The 23,277-nt window shown below is 42.2% G+C and overlaps 1 protein-coding gene across 3 annotated transcripts in view; it reads right to left on the reverse strand.

Moving 5' to 3' along the window:
* Window positions 1-2,014: 2,014 nt before the first annotated feature.
* The window catches only part of DCUN1D4 (defective in cullin neddylation 1 domain containing 4), a 174,390-nt gene continuing 153,127 nt past the window's right edge, over window positions 2,015-23,277 (reverse strand). For 2 of the 3 annotated variants that reach the window (XM_077477506.1, XM_077477507.1), the window contains 3 exons: window positions 8,189-8,293; window positions 2,730-2,832; window positions 2,015-2,650 (listed from right to left, as the gene is read on the reverse strand). In XM_077477506.1, coding sequence (XP_077333632.1) covers window positions 2,595-2,650; window positions 2,730-2,832; window positions 8,189-8,293 — 264 coding nt within the window. In that variant the 3' untranslated portion in view covers window positions 2,015-2,594. The remainder of the gene's footprint in view (window positions 2,651-2,729; window positions 2,833-8,188; window positions 8,294-23,277) is intronic. The other variant, XM_077477508.1, reaches the window with a different exon arrangement.

Raw genomic sequence — 23,277 nt, forward strand, 5'->3', positions numbered from 1 at the left:
ACCTGAACAATTCTTCTGGCAGTTGTGGCTGCAAACTTTATTGGTCTACCTGACCTTGGCATCAAGAGATCCCAAAATTTTCCACTTCTTAATAATGATTGAACGGTACTGACTGGCATATTCAAGGTTTTTTGTATATCCTTTTCCATCTTTATTAAGTTTCATATACTTTATTACGCGGGTCTTTTGGTAGTTCTTTTCTGCTCCCGTGGCTCAGTATCTAGCCAGCTCAGTGCATCCACATGAGAGCTAACAAACTCATTGACTGTTTATACACAGACACTAATTGCAACTTAAAAATCCACAGATGTGGGAAGTTAACCGTTGATTGACATTGTGTGTCTGTACCAAAGCCAAACATCCCAGGGTTCCATGTAAACCTTTGATCAGGGCAATTTGGATGAATTCTGTTATTACGATTTAAAAAAGGAGCCAAACAACTATGTGATAATAAATGGCTTCCTATGATCACTATCCTTAAATATATATATTATAGCATGAGCAGTCATGTTTTTAATATAAATGCCAAGATTTCACAATTTCTACCACTGCAATATATATATATATATATATATATATATATATATATATATATATATATATATATATATATATATAGCACTGGGGTGTAGCAAGACTGATAGATTTAAAAAGAAAACGTGGATAAACACAGTCAAAATGTTTTTGTTTTTTTTAAATTTGCTGCAACACAACATGTTGGTGTTAACAGGCTTTAATACAAGCAATAGCTTTTCTCATACCTATGAATACAGACTGCCTTGGAAAATGCACTAAAATGTATGACGTGGTGTGAATTGACCCTAATGCCGACTATCATTTCATCTGAAGGACAACAAGCAACAAAATCATCAGTACCAGAGGGTCTCCTAATTAATTCTAATTGGAGTAGTCAGGAATAGCATACAAAATTCTAGTTATTAATACCATGTTTTTCCAGTGATTTTGCGTACTTAGAAACATCTTACTAATTTGTTAGAAATTAGTAGTGCCATAGGCTGTATTTGCTTAAATATTAGTCAAGCCAACTACCGTATATACTCGAGTATAAGCCGAGATTTTCAGCCTCTTTTTTGAGGCTGAAAGTGCCCCCCTCGGCTTATACTCGAGTCATCGCTGTCTGCCCGCTCGATCAGCGTGTCGAGCAGACAGACAGCGGCCATTCTATTCAAAAGCCGCGCCTCCGGCTCCGCCTTCGCCTGTGATAGGCGGAACACTGAATTTCCCAGCAGCCTGTGTTCCGCCTATCACGGACGTCGTATCATCCTCGTACTACGGACGAGGATGATACGACGTCTGTGATAGGCGGAACACAGGCTGCTGGGAAATTCAGTGTTCCGCCTATCACAGGCGAAGGCGGCGGCGCAGCTTTTGAACTTTACAATGGCCGCCGACGAAGAGGGCACGGGACGGCACGGCACGGCACGGGACGGGACGGGGGCAAGGCAAGGCACGACACGGGACGGATGCAAGGAGGCAAGGCACGGCACGGGACGGAGGCAAGGAGGCAAGGCACGGGACGGAGGCTCGGGACAAAGGTAGGCTGGACACACACACACACACACACACACACACACACACACACACACACACACACACACACACACACACGGATGGAGACACACACAGGGATGGATGGATGGATGGATGGAGACACACACACACAGGGATGGATGGATGGATGGATGGAGACACACACACACAGGGATGGATGGATGGATGGATGGAGACACACACACACAGGGATGGATGGATGGATGGACACACACACACACAGGGATGGATGGACGGACACACAGGGATGGACGGACACACAGGGATGGACGGACACACAGGGATGGACGGACACACAGGGATGGACGGACACACACACAGGGATGGACAGGCATGTCTCACCCTCGGCTTATACACGAGTCAATAAGTTTGCCAGTTTTTTTGGGGGTAAATTGGGGGCCTCGGCTTATATTCGGGTCGGCCTATACTCGAGTATATACGGTAAATGGCCAACTCCAATTCATTTTGGAAACACAGACACTAAGAAAAACTGTACACATAAACAAGTTTTACAGGAGCAATGTCACATTCTGCTACAAAAATAACAGTGCATTTACACTTGTGAACAGATGTTTTGTAATTTCAGTGTGGGAAATGCTAAAAAATGACAATAGACATTCCTAACAACAATTTAGATTTTCAGTTTTGTTCCTCAAAAAGAAAAAGTGACTAGAAATGGCAGGTCATTTTTACAATACATTTCAGCAGAGGTTCTCTAAGAGAAGCATCTATGTACAAGCATATACAAAAAAATGAACAGCAATATACACATAATCACAGTGAGGACATTGGCAAGTTCACCAATCTGTAGTGTCCATACAAAATGTAGAGCAGCCTGGAAAGAGAACAATGCTACACGTAAAGCACGGCCGGTCAAACGGCAAATGCGCCCAGAGGTCCAGCGGGAGGGATACACTGTGCAAAGAAGCAACATGCAGTTCCATACAAACAGCAATTTATGGCTAATGGTGGATGAAAATGTGTTAACAATGACTCTTCAGCTGCTATGCATAGTTAAAGTGTTATGCCATCTGTTTTTCTTTATACCATTCAACAAATTCATCCAACAATACTGGCCCTGTGGAAGAAACAGAGGAGATTATTGAAGGATCAAGAAGAATGAACCCAAAATAATGGAAACGTATGGAGTTACTCACATGCCCCGTCCTCATCATAATTACTGAGGTCAAGATTAATTGTGCGGCTGAATTCTAGAACATTGCACCATTGGTCCTTGTTTATAACTTTATATTTTGATTGCTGCAAATACACATTTGGGAGGTTAGTTATGGGAGGGAAGCAGAGTCTATTTGAAAAATACACAGATTCCAAGAGCACTCCAATAAAAAAACACTAAAAATGTCCTTACCCTATCAAACCAACATCAATGTGTAGTCTCTATATAAATTTGAAATATAAAGTATCAAACATCTGCTTTATTATAAAAGCCAAATTTCAAGGTGAATGCCACAAATGTAAATGACTAACTTTTCACAAATTAGTTTAAAGCTGATCTATAGCAAACCACAACTGAAACACATTGATATGAATCATTTTCATTGCCCAAAGGTATTCTAGTTTTGTTCAGCCACCATTATATGCAGACACCCCTGTTAGGTTCAATAACTTTTTATTATTCTTTTTGAAGGTATAAACATTTATAAACAGTAAATTCAAGAAAGGAACAGGGCCAGAAGCCCAGCAATATGCTGTCTGGTCCAAGAATGTCAAACAAATTAAAACAACAAAGTTTTACAAGTGAAAACAAAGCATTCTGTTTTGTCCATGTAGTATATTTGAGGTCCCATCTACATTCACAGGATAAAGCGTGCAGTAGATACATTACGGTTAACCCCCTCCCCAGACTGGGCACCCCTGTGGGAGCCTGCTGTGTCCAGCAACCAGGGGAGAACAGATGTTAGTGCTAAATCAGCCACAGTAGACCAGACTGATAAGTCAAGGTCCTTCTGAATCCCTTAGGATTAAGGGGTTATAGGTTGGTAGAACAGGATACCTGTGAGTATTGGGGTAGGCCAAGGGAGGCCTAAGAGGATAGGATGGAGAAGAGATAGTGAGGAAAGCAGATGAGGGGTAAGGTAATGAGAATAATGGTAAGGTGGGGGAAAGAAAGGATGGGAGAGGGAGGGGGAGGGACACAGAGACAGCGAGCTTCATTTGTACTGAGAGTGTCATACTCCAAAACCCAGGGTCTTCAGTTGAGAATTGTTACATTTCTCAGGTTGTTTTAAATGCTGAGATTCTTCGTTTTAGTTTATCTGAAGTAGAGTAATGCCTCCATATACTCTAGGTGAAAGAGAATTTTGCCTGCTTGTCCAGTACTTTGACTTGCATTTCCTCCATAAGCATTAGGTTATTCATTTTATCCACCCATTCTAATAAGGATGGGGGGTGGTAGTTTTCCAATGTCTAGGGATAAGTTGTCGCCCTGCACAGTGGAAATATTTTAGTAAGTTATTTTTATGTGATTTGATAGAGCCCGGTAGGAGAGACAGAAGGGCAATGGAGGGGGAGGGTGTAAGCAGTTTCTCATATATTTCTGTGTAGATCTGGAAGATTTGTGTCCAGAACGGGAGGAGCACATCGCATTCCCACCAAATGTGAGCGTACGTACCCCTTGCGGAGTTGCATCTCCAACAGATGTTAGAAGTAGAGGGGAACATACTGTTGAGACTGGTTGGGACCCGATACCACCTTGATACCAGTGTGTCGTTTTTTTTTCCTTCGGAGAGGCGTCTAAGCTTCATTAGTAAAGGGCTGAAATTCAGGGAGTATATGTCAGGGATATGTCTTGGAATGGCTGCTCTTAGATATGAGATAGAGTGTGTTTGCCACTGAAAGTAAAAGTTGGTCTTAAGGGAGGTGAGGGCGTTGTGTGTCAGTGTTAAGTTTAGTGCCTCAGTTTTAGAGATGTTCAGTTTATAATTACTGTGGCTTCCGAATTGGTCTATCTCCGCAAGTATGGAGGGTATGCTGATGTGAGGTTGAGTTACGTAAAGAAGGAAATCATCTTGCTATAAGGAAAGTTTACAGTGGGCGGAGGGGGTTTGAATGCCATGTATGTTAGGATTTGCTCTAATCGCCTGGGCTAAGTGTTCAATCACTAGTGCAAAAAGAAGTGGGGAGAGGGGGCAGCCCTGTCTGGGCCATTTGTGATTGCGAGTTTGTCTGATTGGGAACCGTTTACCAGGATCGTGGCTGAGGGTTTGGAGTATAGGAACATGATGCGGGAAATAATTTTAGGGCCTAGGCCTAGTTGGGATAGAGTGGCATGAAGAAAGGGCCAGCTGACCCTATCAAAGGCCTTCTTTGCGTCACAGGAGAGGAGGCAGGTCGGTAATTGGTGGCGTTGGGCATAATGTATAAGGTGAAAGGTTTTGGTGGTATTGTCCCTGGCTTCATGGCCTGGGACAAAGCCAACCTGATCTGTATGGATTGTCTCAGGGAGTAAGGGAGATAGGCGGTTAGCAAGAATTTTTGCATACAGTTTCAAGTCAATATTTAGAAGAGAGATCGGTCTGTAGTTGAGGCATAGAGAGGCGTCTTTGGCCGGTTTTGAAATGACCACTATTTGGGCTTGAAGAAGGGTGGAAGAGGGGATAAGGTTTCCGTCTATAGCATTGAATGCTTTAACTAAAAAGGGGATGAGTTGGTGTGCAAAGGTTTTGTAGAACCGTGAGGAAAACCCATCTGGGCCGAGGCTTTTGTCATTTTTGAGGTTCTTTATGGCCGCCTGAAAATCCTCATCAGTTAAAGCGGATTCTAAATCTTCTATATCGGAAACTGGAATAGGGGGGAGTGCAGTTTCCTGGACATATGTGGATAGATCTTGTGGGTGGGATGGAGGAGACGAAGATTGTGGGGGTAAGGTTATATAATTTGGAGTAGTATTGGTGGAATTCCTCCGTTATGGCCGTGTTATTCAGCACTTTACCTTTTGTTGGGGAGTTGATAAATGGGATGGACTTTCTAGCTTGTCGGGGCTGTAATGTATTCGCTAGGTGTCTGCCAGACACCCCTGTTAAACAGCACAACTAGGACCTTAAACTCTCTAAACACAGGGAGGAATCTTTTCCTTAATTGAGCAGGCCTTGGAAATTAGCCTGACCCAACTGGCAATAGTGGAGAGGAAAGCAGGGATTACTCTACGAGGACAGCCATGGTAGAAAAAAAAGGGACTTCATCTTATGAAACAAGGTTGTGGCTGCCAAGCAGACTCTGCCAGCCCCTAACAACATCCAGGCAATGTAATGGCAGCTCCTTGTCATGTTTTGGGGCAAAACAAGGGGAAGGAAAGATGATGTCCTTGTTGAAGTGAAAAGAAGAAACCATCTTAAGTAAAAAGGAAGGTTTAGGTCTCAAAACCACCCTGTCCTTGTGCAAAACAAGAAAACAAAGGCTCTTTAGAAGAGAGCTGCTAACTCAGGAACATGGCAACCTTAAAGTGAAACTAAAGTCAAAACTTTTTCCATGTTGGATAGAGTAAATTTTTGCCAGTTGTGTCCCATGGTGGAGATTTCCCTTCATTTCTTACCACATAGCCAAAACAGGAAGTCCCAGGAAATCTTTCCAACTCTTCTTACCATTATCTCCACGGTCACTGGAACTAGTGAAAGAAAGATTTCCCCCCTATTCCTAATCTACTGCCAACCCAACATTTGAAATTATTTTACTTTCACTTTTGGTGATAATGGCAATCGGGACCAATCTCCCAATGGCAATATCCCAAATCCAATGGCAATATCCCAAATGAGGGCACTGAGAATAACAACTTGACAGGCTTTCTAATCCCTCCCTAATCTACAACTAAAAAAAAAAAGATTTGCAATTCTTATAATTTAAAAAGGTAAGATTTTTCAAAGGAATGTCTCAAATCATTTCAAAGGGGGTCTTATAAGGAGAGGGCAACAGGCTGAGTTCCCAAGGTGACACAGGAGCTTTACGTGGGCGAATGATAAGAGCAACTGTCTATAGAAAAGTTCTGTTAATAGATTGCAAAGCAAGGGGTTTCTGGAAAAGGAAGGATAAGGCAAAAACCTGTCCCTTGAGGGTACTCAGGACCAGATACTGGTAAAGACCAGACTGTAGAAAGAACGATTTACTAGTGATAGAGCATTCCCCTAGATGTTGGCCTAACTCGCACCAAGCAAAGTAAGCCTTCCATGTGCCAGGAAAAATCTAGTTGGAATTTGATTTCCTTGCCCTGAGTAAGGTGGAAATACCAGAATCAGAATTACCCCTATGATTTAGTACTTGGACTTCTACAGCCACGCTGTTAAAGCCAGTGACTGATAAGCAAAATAGAACAAGGTGCCTTGAGCCAGTATGCCTGGCCTGTTTTGAGGAGGCCAGGGCTCATCCACCAGAAGTTCTTTTGAGCTGGTGTGATGATTATCAACTGAACGGTTTCCTCCTCTATCTTGCGCAGCAATTGGAAAGAAGGCAAAACAGCTGGAATTGAGTCCAAGGAATCACCTGAGCACCTGCTGTAAAAGCAATTGAATCCCTGGTCTTGGCCATAAATTTGTTAACCTTGTTGTTGTACCTGGAGGCTAGAATGTCCAAAACTGGTTCTCAGCACCTTCAATTGAGATTCTGAAAGACCTCGGGTGTAGAGACCACTCCCCTGTTTCTAGGCATTGGCGGCTTGGGAATTCCACTGCCAAATGTCCACTCTGGAAAGTGAACAATGTTTATGAGTGGGTAACCTAGTAAAAGGGAAGTCCAAAGCTGCAAAGCTCTGCAGGCTATCCGTTCGTAGATATTGAACAGATTGTTCCCTGGACTGTCACAGAGTTGTACATGCCACCCAAGCCTGTAAGATCTGCATCTGTTACAACATTCCAATTCCAGTAAATTCCAAGTTCCAAGGCAGTAATGGAGATCCACCATGTCGGGGAGATCTCCGTTTGACTTAAAAAACAAAACAAAAAAACTGTATGGTTTTAAAAAAGGAAAAACACTTCTTCGGAGGAGAACAGGTCCATCGCCTAAATACACCAAGATAAAACTGGAGTCTGGCAGAGTGAGAGGTGCTCTGTGGGCAGTCCCACTTTAAAGAAGTAGTCTCATCAAAAGTTAAAAAACCTCATTAAATCCCCCAGGGGAGCCAGTGCACACAGCCCTTTGTGGTCATTAAAATTTATATGGTGCTTACTAAGCTGTGTGGTTGGATAGCCTGCTCCCTTCCCTCACCACTATCCAAGCAAGCAGCTCAATAAGCTGGAGCCATGAGACAGATGTCTGAGTGACAGCACACAGGGGAGGAGTGTGCCACGCAGATACAAAGCCTGTACACATCTACAGCTCTCCTTGGTTTTCAGACCCATCTCTCCTCTGCTCTCTTTGTACTGTGAAAAGACTGAGCCTATAATCCTTAACAGCCACCAGCAAGTTAGGAGATTACTACAGTAGAAGCTGACAGCTTGTCTTGTGAATCAGGGTGGCAGGAGAGCAGCACCGTTATTCACACAATTACAAGATGACAACAACACAAGCCGACAGTTATTACAGATAAATGTAGTAGCTGATGGCTTTAAATAGGTTTTATTAAATCTTTCTTTAATAAAATTAAACTAAATGACAAATGCAATCATACCTCTAGAAATTGATGAAACACTGGAAACAGTGGCCAAGTCTTTCCTAACAAGAGTCCTAACATACATTTTGCTGTATTCATGTCTAAACTCCGCTGATCTTTTTCCTAAAAAAAAATAAACAAAAAAATAATAACAATAATAATAAAATAAATAGTGACTTAACAAAAGTAAGGAAACAAGTAAGTTTTGTTTGGCTAACCATTATTTTCAGTGGACTGACCCACATAAAATGCATATTACCCAATATTCTGTAGAAAATACTACCTACAGTATGTCTATTCCATTGCTTGATAGGGATTGTCATTGCGCTGCAAATCCAGAGTAAACAATACTGTTCTTTGTTCCTTAACCACTTCAGCCCCCAGAAGATTTTACCCCCTTCCTGACCAGAGCATTTTTTGCAATTCGGCACTGCGTCGATTTAGCCGACAATTGTGCGGTTGTGTGATGTTGTACCCAAACAAAATTGACATCCCTGTATTCCCCACAAATGGAGCTTTCTTTTGGTGGTATTTGATCACCTCTGCGGTTTTGATTTTTTGCACTATAAACAAAGAAAGAGCGACAATTTTGAAAAAAAAAGCTATTTTTTACTATAATAAATATCCCCCAAAAATATATAAAAAACTAATTTCTTTTTCAGTTTAGGCCGATATGTATTCTTCTACATATTTTTGGTGAAAACAAACAAAAAATAAATAAAAATGCAATAAGCGTATATTGACTGGTTTGCGCAAAAGTTATAGCGTCCACATAATAGGGGATAGATTTATGCCATTTTTATTATTGTTTTTATTAGTAATGGCGGCGATCTGCGATTTTTTCGTGACTGCGACATTATAGCAGACACATCGGACACATAACTATTTTGGGACCATTGTCATTTATACAGCGTTCAGTGCTACAAAAATACACTGATTATTGTGTAAATGACACTGGCAGGGAAGTGTACACTAGGGGGCTATCAAGGGGTTAAGTGTGTCCTAGGGAGGTGTTCTAACTGTGGGGGGGGTGGGCTTCCACTGACATGACAGCGATCACTGCTCCCGATGATAAGGAGCAGTAGATCCCTGTCATGTCACTAGGCAGAATGGGGAAATGCCTTTTTACATAGGCATCTCCCCGTTCTACCTCTCTACACCGAAATTGCGGGCCGCCGGCAAACATCGAGTTCCTGGGACCCGCAGGCAAATTTAAGGGGACGTACAGGTATGCCCATTTGCCTGCTTGTGCCATTCTTCTGACGTACATCTGTGTGTAGCGGTCGGCAAGCGGTTAAAAAGCGGTTGGTGCTGAAATGTGTAACACCATTTCTGTGATATTTCCACAATGGAACTGCTCCAAGAGGCACACAAAACAGGTTAGCAAGGTTAGCATTCCCTTCCCCAGCCTACTTTCAGTGTCTGGTTGCCATGAAGATCCAAATCTCCAACCTGATCCTAATTGACAGAAATTATTCACTAGTTGTCTCCACACCAAACAGACCAGAATTGACATGGCTGAAACAAAACAATATCAATATATCAACAACAGTGGGAGCCAGGCACACCTATGAGTGTCTTATCATGCATAGAAAAGCTAAAAGAGGAAATCTAGCCTATGGATAACGCTCACTCATGGATGCCATTATAGATCATCTTCAATAACCTCAGTCTAGAAGCAAACCAGGGAATCAAAGGTACAGTGCAACCGGAAAGTATTCACATCGCTTCTCTTTTTCCACATTTTGTTATGTTACAGCCTTATTCCAACATGGATTAAATTCATTATTTTCCTCAAAATTTAAAAATTTTAAAAACAATACCCCATAATGACAACGTAAAAATAGGATTTTTATAACAGCTTACCTGTAAAATCCTTTTCTTTGAAGTACATCACGAGACACACAGCCATAGTAATTACTATGTGGGTTATAGGCCACCTTCAGGTGATGGACACTGGCACAGTAGGGCGTTTCATTTTCTAATGGAAAAAAATAAACTGTAAAATCTTTGCAGACTTTGTTTACACCCCGAGTCTGAGTGATGTAAAAGATATATATGCTAAATTTCAAAAAGATTGGATAATATTTAGAGGTTGCACACTTTGATCTGTTTTGTAAAAGTAGGCAAAAAATAAGAGTTTTCAATGTTAATTACTTTTATTGGGAAAACTAGAAATCACAAACTAAAAATACTATCAAAACTATACACTAAGATTAATAGGTAATTTGATAGGCAAAACATGTTATATTAATCAACTTTGAACGATGCAATCCCTTGTATTCTGTCATGTCATGGATCCCAAACAATTCAAAGAATGTCTTTGTTTTATTAGTTACGAAATGGCTCAGATTTTTTCCTTCAAAAAACATGTTTTTACTCTCTAATTGTTTCACTTCCTTTTTCTTTGCAAGTTTGGTTTCTACATTTTTAGTCATATTTTCCTTAACAGCCTGATTAATACGTTCGTCCAAAAAAGCCATTCTTTCCAATTGTCGTTGAGGAATATTCAGTTGTTTAGTAAAGAGGACATTTGCCATCCACCTTGCTTGATGCAGTGCCCCATGGATCCTGAAACTGAAGTTGTTTTTAGACCAACCTCCTAGGTACAGGAGTGAGATTTGTAATAACTTTGTAGTCTTCTCTTGGATGCCTTACGTCTTTTAGGACATTTTGGATGTAGTTAACCATTTTCACTCGTTGTTCTTCTAGAAAGCCTTGAACGGCACTTTCTTCATCCAGCATTGTTGTATATGACTTCTTATCAAGTGAAGCCCACAGACTTTGCTTTCATAAAAGTGATGAATGTGTACAACCCCTAAATATTATCCAATCTTCTTGAAATTTGACATGTATATCTTTTACATCACTGAGACTCGGGGCGTAAGCAAAGTCATATGAAAATCACATCTTTGGAAAAATGAAACACCCTATAGCACACCCTAAAGAGGAAGTTGCCTCCCAATATAACCCCTCCCACTACTGGGAGTACCTCAGTTTTTATAGCAAAGCAATACACGTGTATACCAGAAAGAGGGGAGGGACCTCTCTGTCCTTCGATGTACTTCAAAGAAAAGGATTTTACAGGTAAGCTGTTATAAAAATCATATTTTCTTAATCGTACATCATGGGACACAGGGCCATAGTAATTACTATGTGGGATGTTCCAGAGCAATGCCAACTGAGGGGAGGGAGACACAACCAAAGTAGGGCAACATGAGATCAGAGGACTTATACTGCTGCCTGCAGCACACTGCGCCCAAAGGCAACATCCTCATGTCTTTTTACATCCACCTGATAGAATCTGGTATATGTATAGACTGAAGACCAAGTTGCGCCCTTGCAGATTTGAGCCATGGAGGTTTGGCGATGCACTGCCCACAAAGCACTAACAGCCCTGGAGGAGTGCGCTTTGATTTGAGAGGGTGGAATCTACCTCTTTAAACCATAAGCTAGAATGATTACTTGTCGAATCCATTTAGATATAGTAGATTTCAATGCTGCCTGTCCTCTTTTAGGACCTTCAGGCAACACAAACAAAACTTCCTTTTTTTCTAATCTGAGCAGTCGCCTTCAAGTAGACTTTGACTGCTCTCAGCACTTCAAGAGAATGTAGTGATTTTTCTTCCATAGAACAGGATTCTGTAAAATGAAGGTAGAACAATATCCTGATAAAAAACCTGACACTACCTTCGGCAGAAAGTCAGGATGAGGACGCAATACTACCTCATCCTTGTGAATAATAACATGGCTCTTTACAAGAAAGAGCAGCCAACTCTGATACCCTTCTTGCAGAAGATATGGTTACCATAAAAACTAGTTTCCTTGTCAAAAGGACCAAGAGAATATGTTGTATCGGCTTAAAAAGGCTGTTTCTATAATGCCAATAGAACTGAATTGAAGTCCCAAGGGTTCAGGGGTGACCTAACTGGGGGATTAAGTCTCATTATCCCCTGAAAAAAAACTACGAACCAAAGAATGCGAAGCAAGTGGTCGTTGAAATAATACCGCTAAGGCAGAGACCTGGCCTTTGAAAGTACTCAAGGCTAGCTTCAATTCTAACCCCATCTGCAGAAAGTCAAGGATTCTACCTATGACATACTTCCTGCAGTGCCAACCCCTGGATTCATCCCAGGAGACATATGCCTTCCAGACGCTATGTGATTCTGGAGGCCGGTTTCCTTGCATTAACCAAGGTCGATACCACTGAACTTAACAGCCCACATTTCTTCAGAATGTGGGTCTCAATAGCCAACCCGTTAAATTTAGCATTTGTAAGGTAGGATGGAATACCGGACCTTGCGAGAGAAGGTCTGGACGTGGTGGCAGGGTCCATGGGACCCCTAAAGCCATCCTTATGATCTCTGCATACCAAGATCTCTTGGGCCGCAAGAATCACTGACTTCCCTTCTTGCTTGATCCTGCGAAGAAGTCATGGATGCAGGCAGAATAGGAGGGAATGCATAAATCAGTGAAAACTGATTCCACGGGAACACCAAGGCATCTGTTCCACATGCTAGCGGAGCCTTTGTTCTTGTTGAATCTGGACGCAAACAGATCTAGGTCTGGGATCCCCCATCCTTAACATATTGACAGGAAGATATCGGGGTGAAGGAACCATTCTCCCGGGAACAACTGCTGGCGACTCAAGTAGTCCGCCTGCCAATTTTCTATTCCTAGAATGAAGACTGCCGATAGGCAAAGTACATTGTTTTCTGCCCAAGATAGGATATGATTCACCTCTCAGCTGCACAACTTGTTGTGCCCCCTAGATGATTGATAAAGGCCATTGCTGTGGCATTGTCGGATTGGATCCTGACAGGATAATTCCGTAAACTGAACGTTCAGGCCCTCAGGCCCAAGTGCTCTGCCCGAATCTCTAGAATGTTAATGGGCAATGTAATTTCTGATCTGGACCACTTCCCTTGGACAGTTGCCTCTTCCAGGACTGCTCCCAAACCTAAAAAAGTTTGACATATGTTGTTACCATTACCCAGGTAACTGTAAGAAAGATTTTCCCCTTTGCAGATTTTTGGTATTAACCATAAACTGAGGCTTCGGCGCACCTTTGGAGTCAGACACATTGGAAAATCTAAAACTTGGACCTTCTTGTTCCAAGCCAATAGGATATGGTTTTACAGCAGCCTTGAACGAAACTGAGCATAAGGAACGGCTTTGAATTAAGCCACTATCTTTCCCAACAACCTCATGCAAAACTGAATAGGATTCTTCTTTGCTTCGACCACCTGAATCAGTTCCTTTATGGCGCTGATCTTTGCCTGGGGCAAGAATACCCTTTTTTGGGTGTATCTATGATCAGACCCAAGTATTCTAGCGTCCTTCATGGTTTTAAGGAAGATTTCTCTAGGTTGAGAATCCAACCTAGGTGTTCCAGGTAGTTGAATGTGGTGACCATACTTTGGTCTAAGCGGGCTACCGACTTTTCTATCAAGAGCAGATCGTCTAGGTAAACTATAATCACTATACCTTGGGCCCTTAATCTGGCTAGAGGGGGGGGGGGGGGCAGAAGCTTTGTAAATACTCAAGGTGCAGTAGCTAGACCGAAAAGCAGAGCTACAAACTGAAAATTAAGATTTTCTACCTTGAAAAGTAGATATTATTGGTGAGCGGGAAATGGGCACATGGAGGTATGCATCCTTGATGTCGATTGAAACCAGAAGTTCTCCTCCTTGTAGGATGGAGACAACTGATTGGATTGACTCCATGCAAAAAAAAGAGCAGATCTTTTAGAGCCAGAATGGGTTTGACATCTCCATTCAGTTTTGGCACCGTGAAAAACGGTTTGAACAAAACCCCAACCCCTGCTCTTTCATGGGGACCACCATGATCACTTTTTTGTGCCAAAAGATGGTCTAATTCTCTGAATCCTTAGGAATGTTTGATATGAGAAATTGAGGAGATGGGAATTTTTGGAACTCCAGTTTGTACCCTGGAGCTATTGAGCAAGTCCCCCATCTGTCTCGACACTCCTTTTGCCAGACCCTTGAGAACTGCAGAGTATTCTCCCTACTTGTGTGAGCAGGGGCGAATCCTCATAAGGAGGCTTTAGTATTTTGTAGGTTTCCTCCCCCAAGACTTTTTTTTGTTCCTGGGGTTGACCCTGAGGATTACCTCTTGAACTTGACGGAGGAGGCCATCGTGACTGCCTGGAGACTGATGCCCCTGGCACTGGAGGAGGAGCTTGTTTAAATTAAATATGTTTACCCCTTTTCTTAAAGAGGAAGTAAACCCTGATGAGTTTACTTCCTCTTTCATTCCCTGCAAAGGCAAAGCATAATGGACTACTATGCATCGCATAGTAGCCCATTATGTTTCACTTACCTGACACAGGAGCCAGCGAAGTCGCCGCTGTCCCCTGTAGTCCGCCGCATCTTGTTGGTGGTGTCTCGCAGCTTCGCCGCTGTCATTCGGCGAAGCCGCGATGACGTCACTCCCGCGCATGCGCACGGGAGTCGACACGCGCAGCAGCTCCATTCTTGGAAATGCCGCGCTCAGTGCGCCTGCGCGCCGCTGTCTGCCCGTTTTCGGGCAAATATCTCCTAAACCATATAGGTTTAGGAGATATTGCTTGGACCTACTGGTAAGCCTTAATCTAGGCTTACCTGTAGGTCAAAGTGGTTTGTGTCAAATGTGATTTCTAAACAGCCACCACCTTTCAGGGGAGGATGCCATTGTAGAGATGAGTAGGCTTTCCAGAGCTTGAGGGAGACCCTTTTAGCCCTTTTTTGAGGTGCTTCACCTCCCCCTTCTGACCATAGCCCGATGCACAAATGCAGAGATACTACCATAAGAAATCACATCCACTGCTTGAGCAATAGTCTAGCAACTGCTGCTGCTATTAACGCTCAGCCTGATGCTTTTAGTAAATGTGCATCACTGATCATTTTGACTTCCCCCTATCATAGTTACATAAAGACACCAGTCCATTCAGTTTAACCTGAGTGAGTGTATACAATTGTTTTACCAGAGGTCTGAGCTGCTCGCCGGAGGAAAGCCTGCTGCTTCTGCTGACACAGCCTGATGTTTGATGAAAGCATGACAAAGTACATGCTATACAGCCCCAGTGGTGACTCTTAGGCATGACAAAATTTACTTTTAAAGGAGACATTTCATAAGAAAATTTAAAAATTCCTTAGAAACCTCCACTTACCTTTCCCATTGCAGGGATTTCTGTGGTAAAACCAACAGACCCAATCTTCACCCCTCACGGTGGGTTCCATTACAAAACCTTTAGGAACCGGGGACACTCGGGGAACACACACTCCTGAACCCGTAAAGCACCCCGCCAGTAAAAACTTCATGGCTGAAAACACAGGGATGAAATCCGGGGTCCAGCTCTCTAAAAATAGAAGTGTTACAGGCTAAACCTCATTTCTTCTGCCACAAGGCCCGGGTACCATTCAATTCAGCCCGAAAAGACACTTTGAATGGATCTGGCTGCATAGCTAGCCCCAGGAAGGATTGCTCCAGTGGAGCTCAGCACAGAACATCTTTACTCGTGGGGGGGGGGGGGGGGGGTTATATAGGGAGGCAACTTCCTGTTTAGGGTGTGCCAGTGTCCATCACCTAAAGGTGGTCTATAACCCACATAGTAATTACCATGGCTCTGTGCCCCATGATGTACGATTAAGAAAGAATTTTGTTTGAAATATTTACAAATGTATTTAAAAAAAATTGAAAAAAAAAATTCCATTTACATAAGTATACACAGCCTTTGCTCAATACTTTTTTTGAAGCACCTTTGGCACCAATTACAGCCTCAGGTCTTTTTCAGAATGATGCTACAAGCTTGGCACACCTATTTTTGGGCAGTTCCTCCCATTCTTCTTTGCAGGACCTTTAAAGCTCCATCAGGTTGAATGGAAAATGTCAGTGCCAAGCCATTTTCAGATCTCTCCAGAGATGTTCAATCGGATTCAAGTCTGCGCTCTGTCTGGGCCACTCAAGGACGTTCACAGAGTTGCCCCATAGCCACTCCTTTGTTATCTTGGCTGTGTGCTTAGGGTTGTTGTCCTGTTGGAAGATTAATCTTCGTCTCAGTCTGAGGTCCAGAGCGCTCTGGAGCAGGTTTTTATCAGGGATGTCTCTGTACATGCTGCATTTATCTTTCCCTCGATCCTGACCAGTCTCCCAGGTCCTGCCAGTTAAAAACATGCCCACAGCATGAAGCTGTCCCCACCATGCTGCACTGTAGGGATGGTATTGGCCAGGTGATGAGTGGTGCCTGGTTTCCTCAAAACATAATGCTTTCCATTCAAGCCAAACAGTTCAATCTTTGTTTCATCAGACCAGAGACTTTTGTTTCTCATGGTCAGAGTCCTTTAGGTGCCTTATGGCAAACTCCAGACGGGCTTCTTTCATGTGCCTTTTACTGAGGAGTGGCTTCTGTCTGACCACTCTACCATACAGGCCTGATTGATGGCGTGCTGCAGAGATGGGTGTTCTTTTGGAAGGTTTTCCGTTCTCCACTGAGAAATGCTGGAGCTCTGTCAGAGTTAGCATTGGGTTCTTGGTCGCCTCCCTGACTATGGCCCTTCTTCCCCGATTGCTCAGTTTGGCCTGCTCTAGGCAGAGTCCTGGTGGTTACGAACTTTTTCCATTTATGGATGATGGAGGCCACTGTGCTCATTGGGACCTTCAATCCTGCAGAACTTTTCTGTACCCTTCCCTAGATCTGTGCCTTGATACAATCCTGTCTCAGAGGTCTACAGACAATTCTTTGGACTTCATGGCTTGGTTTGTGCTCTGACGTGCCCTGTTAACTGTGGGACCTAATCTAGACAGGTTTGTGCCTTTCCAAATCATGTTCAATCAACTGAATTTACCACAGGTGGACACCAATCAAGTTGTAGAAACATTTCAAGGATGATCAGTGGAAACAGGATGCACCTGAGCTCAATTTTGAGTATCATGACAAAGGTTGTGAATACCTAAGTACATATAATTTTTTATTTTTTTATTTTTATTAAATTTGCAAAGATTGCAAACAAACTTATTTCACGTTGTCATTATGGGGTATTGTTTGTAAAATTTTGAGGAAAATAATGAATTTAATCAATTTTGGAATAAGGCTATAACATAACAAAATGTGGAAAAATCAAAGTGCTGTGAATACTTTCCCGGATGCACTGTATGTTACGCTATTAAAAGTTCAGCAGTTTTGGCATCCTTAACCACGTTCAGACCAGACCATTTTGATGGCTTAAGACCAGACCACTTTTTGCGATTTGCTACTGCGTCGCTTTAACTTACAATTGCGCGATTGTGCGACGTGGCTCCAAAGCAAAATTGAGGTCCTTTTCTCGCACAAATAGAGCTTTCTTTTGGTGATATTTGATCACCCCTGCGGTTTTTATTTTTAGCGCTATAAACAAAAAAGAGCGTCAATTTTGAAAAAAAAACGCATATTTTTTACTATTTGCTATAATAAATATCCCCCAAAAATATATTTTAAAAAAACATTTTTTTTCTCAGTTTAGGCCGATACGTATTCTTCTACATATTTCTGGTAAAAAAAAAAATCTCAATAAGCGACTATTGATTGGTTTGCACAAAATCTATAGCGTTTACAAAATAGGGGATAGTTTTATGGCATTTTTATACATTTTTTTTTACTAGTAATGGTGGCGATCAGCGATTTTTATTGTGACTGTGACATTATGGCGGACACATCGGACATTTTTGACACATTTTTGGGACCATTGTCATTTATACAGCAATCAGTGCTATACAAATGCACTGATTGTAAATGACACTGGCAGTGAAGGGGTTAACTAGGAGGTGGCAGTGTAGGGGTTAAGTGTGTCCTAGGGGCGTGTTACTAACTGTGGGGGGCTGGGCTGTGTGTTAGTGAACACTGATCTCTGCCCCAATCACAGGGAGCAGAGAACAGTGTCACTTGTTGCTAGGCAGAATGGGGAGATGCTGTTTACACCGGCATCTCCCCGTTCAGCCTCCCCGTGAGACAATCGCAGGTATCCCCGCGGCGATCGAGCCCGCGGGACCTGCGACCGGACTCACGGGGATCCCGACCGGCATGTGCTGCTGGCGGTGTCCACACGATGGCAGGGTGGCAATTTCAAATGGACGTACTTGTGCGCCAGACGTACATCGTCGTGTGCCGGTCGGAAAGTGGTTAAACAAAACACCTAGAATTTTGTTTGCTCTACTTAGTGGGAACAAGAAAAACACAGAGTAGGTTGATGTGGGGGGTGCTTGTGTGAACCCTCTGTGCTTCGTGTTTCTAGCAGTTAGGAGGATGTTCTGTTGGCAATACTCCCTTCTCTGGGTAAACCAGAATTCCATGTCAAAACAACTGTATTTAAATAATTGTATTTCTGGCATGCAGAGCATACCCCCACCAACTCTATGTTGTCAACTACACCAGAACATTCAGCCAGACAACCAGAGTTCCTGGTGTCCTGGTCATGTTATGTTCAAAGCCAGCATTCATCCCCTCCACTAGGCATGTTTCAGAAATATCTTTGTATTTAAAATCTCACAATTCAGAAGCTGTGAGAGAGAAAGAACACCTAGAGACCAGCTGCCTCTGAAGTCTTCAGAAGGTATATAAATATGGCTGCTCATCAACACACTGCTATATACAAAAATGCAAGACATATTAACACTAACAAATCTGCTTACAAATATATTAAAATCAAAGCAGGTTTTGGATTTTAAATAAAAGGAAAGGCTAAAACCTAGTCAAAGATGGATCAAAATTTTTGATTTGTGTATGGCGGACGAACAGAAATGATGGATTCTTTTGATCAAACAGCTGTTGATCAGTTTATTCGAACAGTGAAGGAGTCCCGCTGTCAGAATACAATGGCACAACGTGACAGTTTTTTAGGTCAGCCAGCAGGATGATCAAAAAATAAATAAATGGATTTCCCTATCCACACAGGCAAGGTGGATGGGGGAATCCATTTGGTTTTTGTTTTGTTTAATGATCAACCTGCTGGCTTACTGAAAAAAAAAAAAAAAAAAAAAAGATACTTTTATGGCCAACATACAATCACGGTCAGAGTTTTATTGGCCTCTGCATCCCTATTAGGTGAGGATTTCACTTCATGTCTTGGTGATGCCCCAACAGGGAAAAAGATAAATACAATATGTGCAATTAAAACATTACACAGGATCTAACCCTTCCCTTCTTTACCAAAATAAGTATCACTGAAAAGTTGAAGTTGCAAGGGAGGATTGGAGACTTTGTCTGGTTTGTATATGGCCTTTTGGGAGGTTTCTCCTCACTTCCTAACAATTCCAAATTCCACATTCTTAGTGGAATTTGGAAGGGTTAGAAGTTTTTATATTGGCAATTTCAGGGACAAAAAGTGAGGAAAATTTTCCACAATGGGGTGACGTACTAAAATAAAAAATAAAATTTTAATTTAAAACAAAAGGTTAGCAAGTAGAGATTTTTGGTAGAAGAGACTTTAAGTCTCTTCTGCCAATAATAAATAAATAAAATTTTTTTTTTGAACTTATCGCAAAAATCTATTTCTTAGAAAGCATTGAGGGACACAGAATTCAGAGACTATTCAGTTATACTGCCAGTTACAGGAAGAGTTGGACACTGGTAAGTAAAGGAAAAAAATAAAAACAAACAAAAAAAAGTGACCAGCCCGGTTAACTCCTACTCCCAACATGCCAGTTCCATGCCGTGTCAGTTTATAGACAGATCATAGATACCGAGGATGTGTGACCTGTGTCTCTCAATGAACATCAATAAATATATTTGTTTTATGAGAACAATAATCGATTTTCTTTCTTGTCCATTGAGGGACACAGGATTCATAGACTATTGGGGGACCCAAAAGCCATCCAACTGAGGGGTGGGCAATAGCAACAAAACACTAACAGGCCCACAAAATGACAACAGAACCTGAAGCTGCCTGGAGCTTAACCACTGCCCGACCAGCGCACGACGATGTACGTCGACAGAATGGCACGGGCAGGCATATTGGCGTACATGTACGTCCAATATTCATTGCCGCCATGCCATCGGGAGCGCGCCGCCGGCGGCGCGCTCCCGCGCTGGTCGGGACCCCCGTGAGTCCGGTCGCGGGACCCGCGGACTCGATCGCCGCGGGCATCCCCGCGATCGTCTCACGGAGCGGCCGAATGGAGGAAATGCTGTATAAACAACATTTTTCCATTCTGCCTAGCAACTAGTGACGCTGATCTCTGCTCCATGTGATTGGAGCAGAGATCAGTGTACACTAAATGAAAGCCCAACCCCCCCACAGTTAGTAACACACCCCTAGGAACACTTAACCCCTACACTGCCACCCACTGGTTAACCCTTTCACTGCCAGTGTCATTTACACAGGAATCACTGCATTTATATAGCAGTGATTACTGTATAAATGACAATGGTCCCAAAAATGTGTCAAAAATGTCCGATGGGTCCCCCACAATGTCGCAGTCACAATAAAAATCGCAGATCGCCGCCATTACTAGTAAAAAAAAAAATAATAAAAAATTATTAATAAAAATGCTATAAAACTATCCCTATTTTGTAAACGCTATAACTTTTGCGCAAACCAATCAATAATCGCTTATTGAGATTTTTTTTACCAAAAATATGTATAAGAATACGTATCGGCCTAAACTGAGGGAAAAAAATGTTTTTTTATATATTTTTGGGGGATATTTATTATTACAAAAAGTAAAAAATAATGTGTTTTTTTCAAAATTATCGCTCTATTTTTGTTTATAGCGCAAAAAATAAAAACCGCAGGGGTGATCAAATACCACCAAAAGAAAGCTCTATTTGTGGGAAAAAAAGGACGTTAATTTTGTTTGGGAGCCACGTCGCACGACCGCGCAAATGTCAGTTAAAGCGACGCAGTGCCGAATCGCAAAAAGTGGTCTGGTCTTTGACCAGCAAATTGGTCCGGTCTGAAAGTGGTTAAAGAGACACCTGAAGGAGCTTATAGTCAAAACTGGAATAAAATGAGACCTGGACATCCTGGTAAAACTTAGGGAACATATGAACAAAAGACCAGTTGGCAGCCTTGCTGCAAAGCTTACATGATGTTCTGTCTGAGCAACCAAAAATTCATCTGAGAAGCTGGTTCCACTATTCAAGGAGCATCAAGGATGACAAAAAGAGTGTATTTCTAATGGAAGCGAAAGCTGCAAAGTAGACCCATACAGTGTGAACTACATTCAGATAATGAAGGTAGATCTCCTTCTGATGCACTGGAGCTGGACAGAGGGACAGAAGAACAATGATCTGGCTGAGGTGAAAGGCCAAAGCCAATTTGTCCTTATGCAAGACCAGAAATGGTTCTTTAGAGGACAAATCCACCAGCTCATGCACACATTGCAGAGGTGATGAAGAGAAGGAAAGCAACCTTGTATGTAAGAATAAGAAGAGGAATATATTTGGTAAGTTAAATTGGTCCTTTTTGAAGTTCCAAGAGAACAAAATTCAAATTCCAAGGAGTCACATGATTTAGAAGCCTAAGAATGGCAATTAAACTGGGCTCCTGGCTTGGGTCTGGCATTTGAGATTGAGGCCTGGAACTAACTTATGAAATCCTTGGAAGGAAGGTGGGGTGGCGAGTCCTCGATGCTGTGCCGAGGTGCTGAAGCAGATGAGTACTCTTATCCCCAGTGACACCCTTGATGAGGGAGTACAAGACCATGCCAAAAAAAACTGTCAGTAGAAAGTCATGTGCAGCAACTTTTTTTGCTGGCCTGCTCCACAGCCCAACTTTTCAGCCAAATAGTCCTTTGCTTATACACTGACAGGAGACTCTCATGGAAATTAAGACAGAACCCATCCACTAAACTGTCTACGCAGCAGCATTGGGTTGCTGGCAAAACCATTCCATTAATCCATTTATACAATAAGTTGACTTGTTATCTAAAAAATAGGTGGTAGAGTCACTTCTGTTGACTTTTTCAATTTTTGGGTTGAGCAACATAATGTCTTGAATATTTTGGACTATAATGTGTAACAAATAATTGTTCACATAAGATTTATATTTGTTTATATAATTAAAAGCTGGACTTTTGTTAAGCGCTGTTTACATGTGGCTATAGATTGGTGAGAATACACTGAACTGGATAAGCTGTGCATAAGAACCATCTCAAGAAGTGGTTAGGGGAATCTTGATTGAAGAAAAAATTAATCAAATGTTAGAAAAAATGGCTATTAAAAAAATAAATAAATAAAAAAGGGGTTTTGACTGACCTGTGAATTTCATATCTTGGTGTGCAGCACAGGACACAGGCTGAATATTCATGGGTTAGCATCACCCAGGGATCCCCCCTTTAACCCTACCCCACGAGTCCTCAGTTTTGTAGCAAGGAACGGAGAGTAAGCCAGAAATAGAAGGGAGGATAGCCTTTGTCATGTACTGTACTCCAAGATATGGAATAAACACAAGTAGGCCAAAATTCTTTTAATATTAATTGTGCAGTACAAGACACAGGCTGAATATCCTTAAACCCTGGGACATCCCCAAGCAATGAATGGAAAGGGTAGGCAACAACTAGGTAAATAGAACTGTGCCAACAGGCACAACAACAACAAGAGTCAACAGAAAAGATTGGACTTCCACCTGGTAGAATGTGAAAGTGTAAAAAAAGAACCAAACGGTGACCTGAAAAAGCCGGCAAGGCTTGATGTTGGAAAAAACTCTCAGGAAACACCCACCGATCTGGTGAACTGAGTAGGTAAAAGCGAAGGAGGAGGGTGTAAGCTTTTGAGAAGAGTTGTCATCCATGCAGAGATGGTGGACTTGGGATGTCCCTTTTGAGGTACTGAAAGCAATACTAAAAGGGGGTCCATCTTCTTGAAAGAAGCTGTTGCTTTGGGATACACTCTGATGGCTCTGACTGCATCCAGGCAGTGGAGAGCAATTTTTGATTTCTTTGGAGCAGGGCACAAAAAAGGAAGGAATATGACTTTATTGAGGTGGAGGAATGATACCACCTTAAGAAAAAAAAAAAAAAATCTTGGGCAAGGCTACATTGTCCTTGTGAAGAATAATGGTTCCTTAGAAGAGTGAATTGCTAGCTCAAGAGAAATGTCTAACAGACTGATAGCAACCAAGAAGGCTACTTTG

This window comes from Lithobates pipiens, unplaced genomic scaffold, assembly GCF_037356315.1.
Source record: "Lithobates pipiens isolate NorthernLeopardFrog02 unplaced genomic scaffold, aLitPip1_a1.2 Scaffold_13, whole genome shotgun sequence".
Lineage (NCBI taxonomy): Eukaryota > Metazoa > Chordata > Amphibia > Anura > Ranidae > Lithobates > Lithobates pipiens.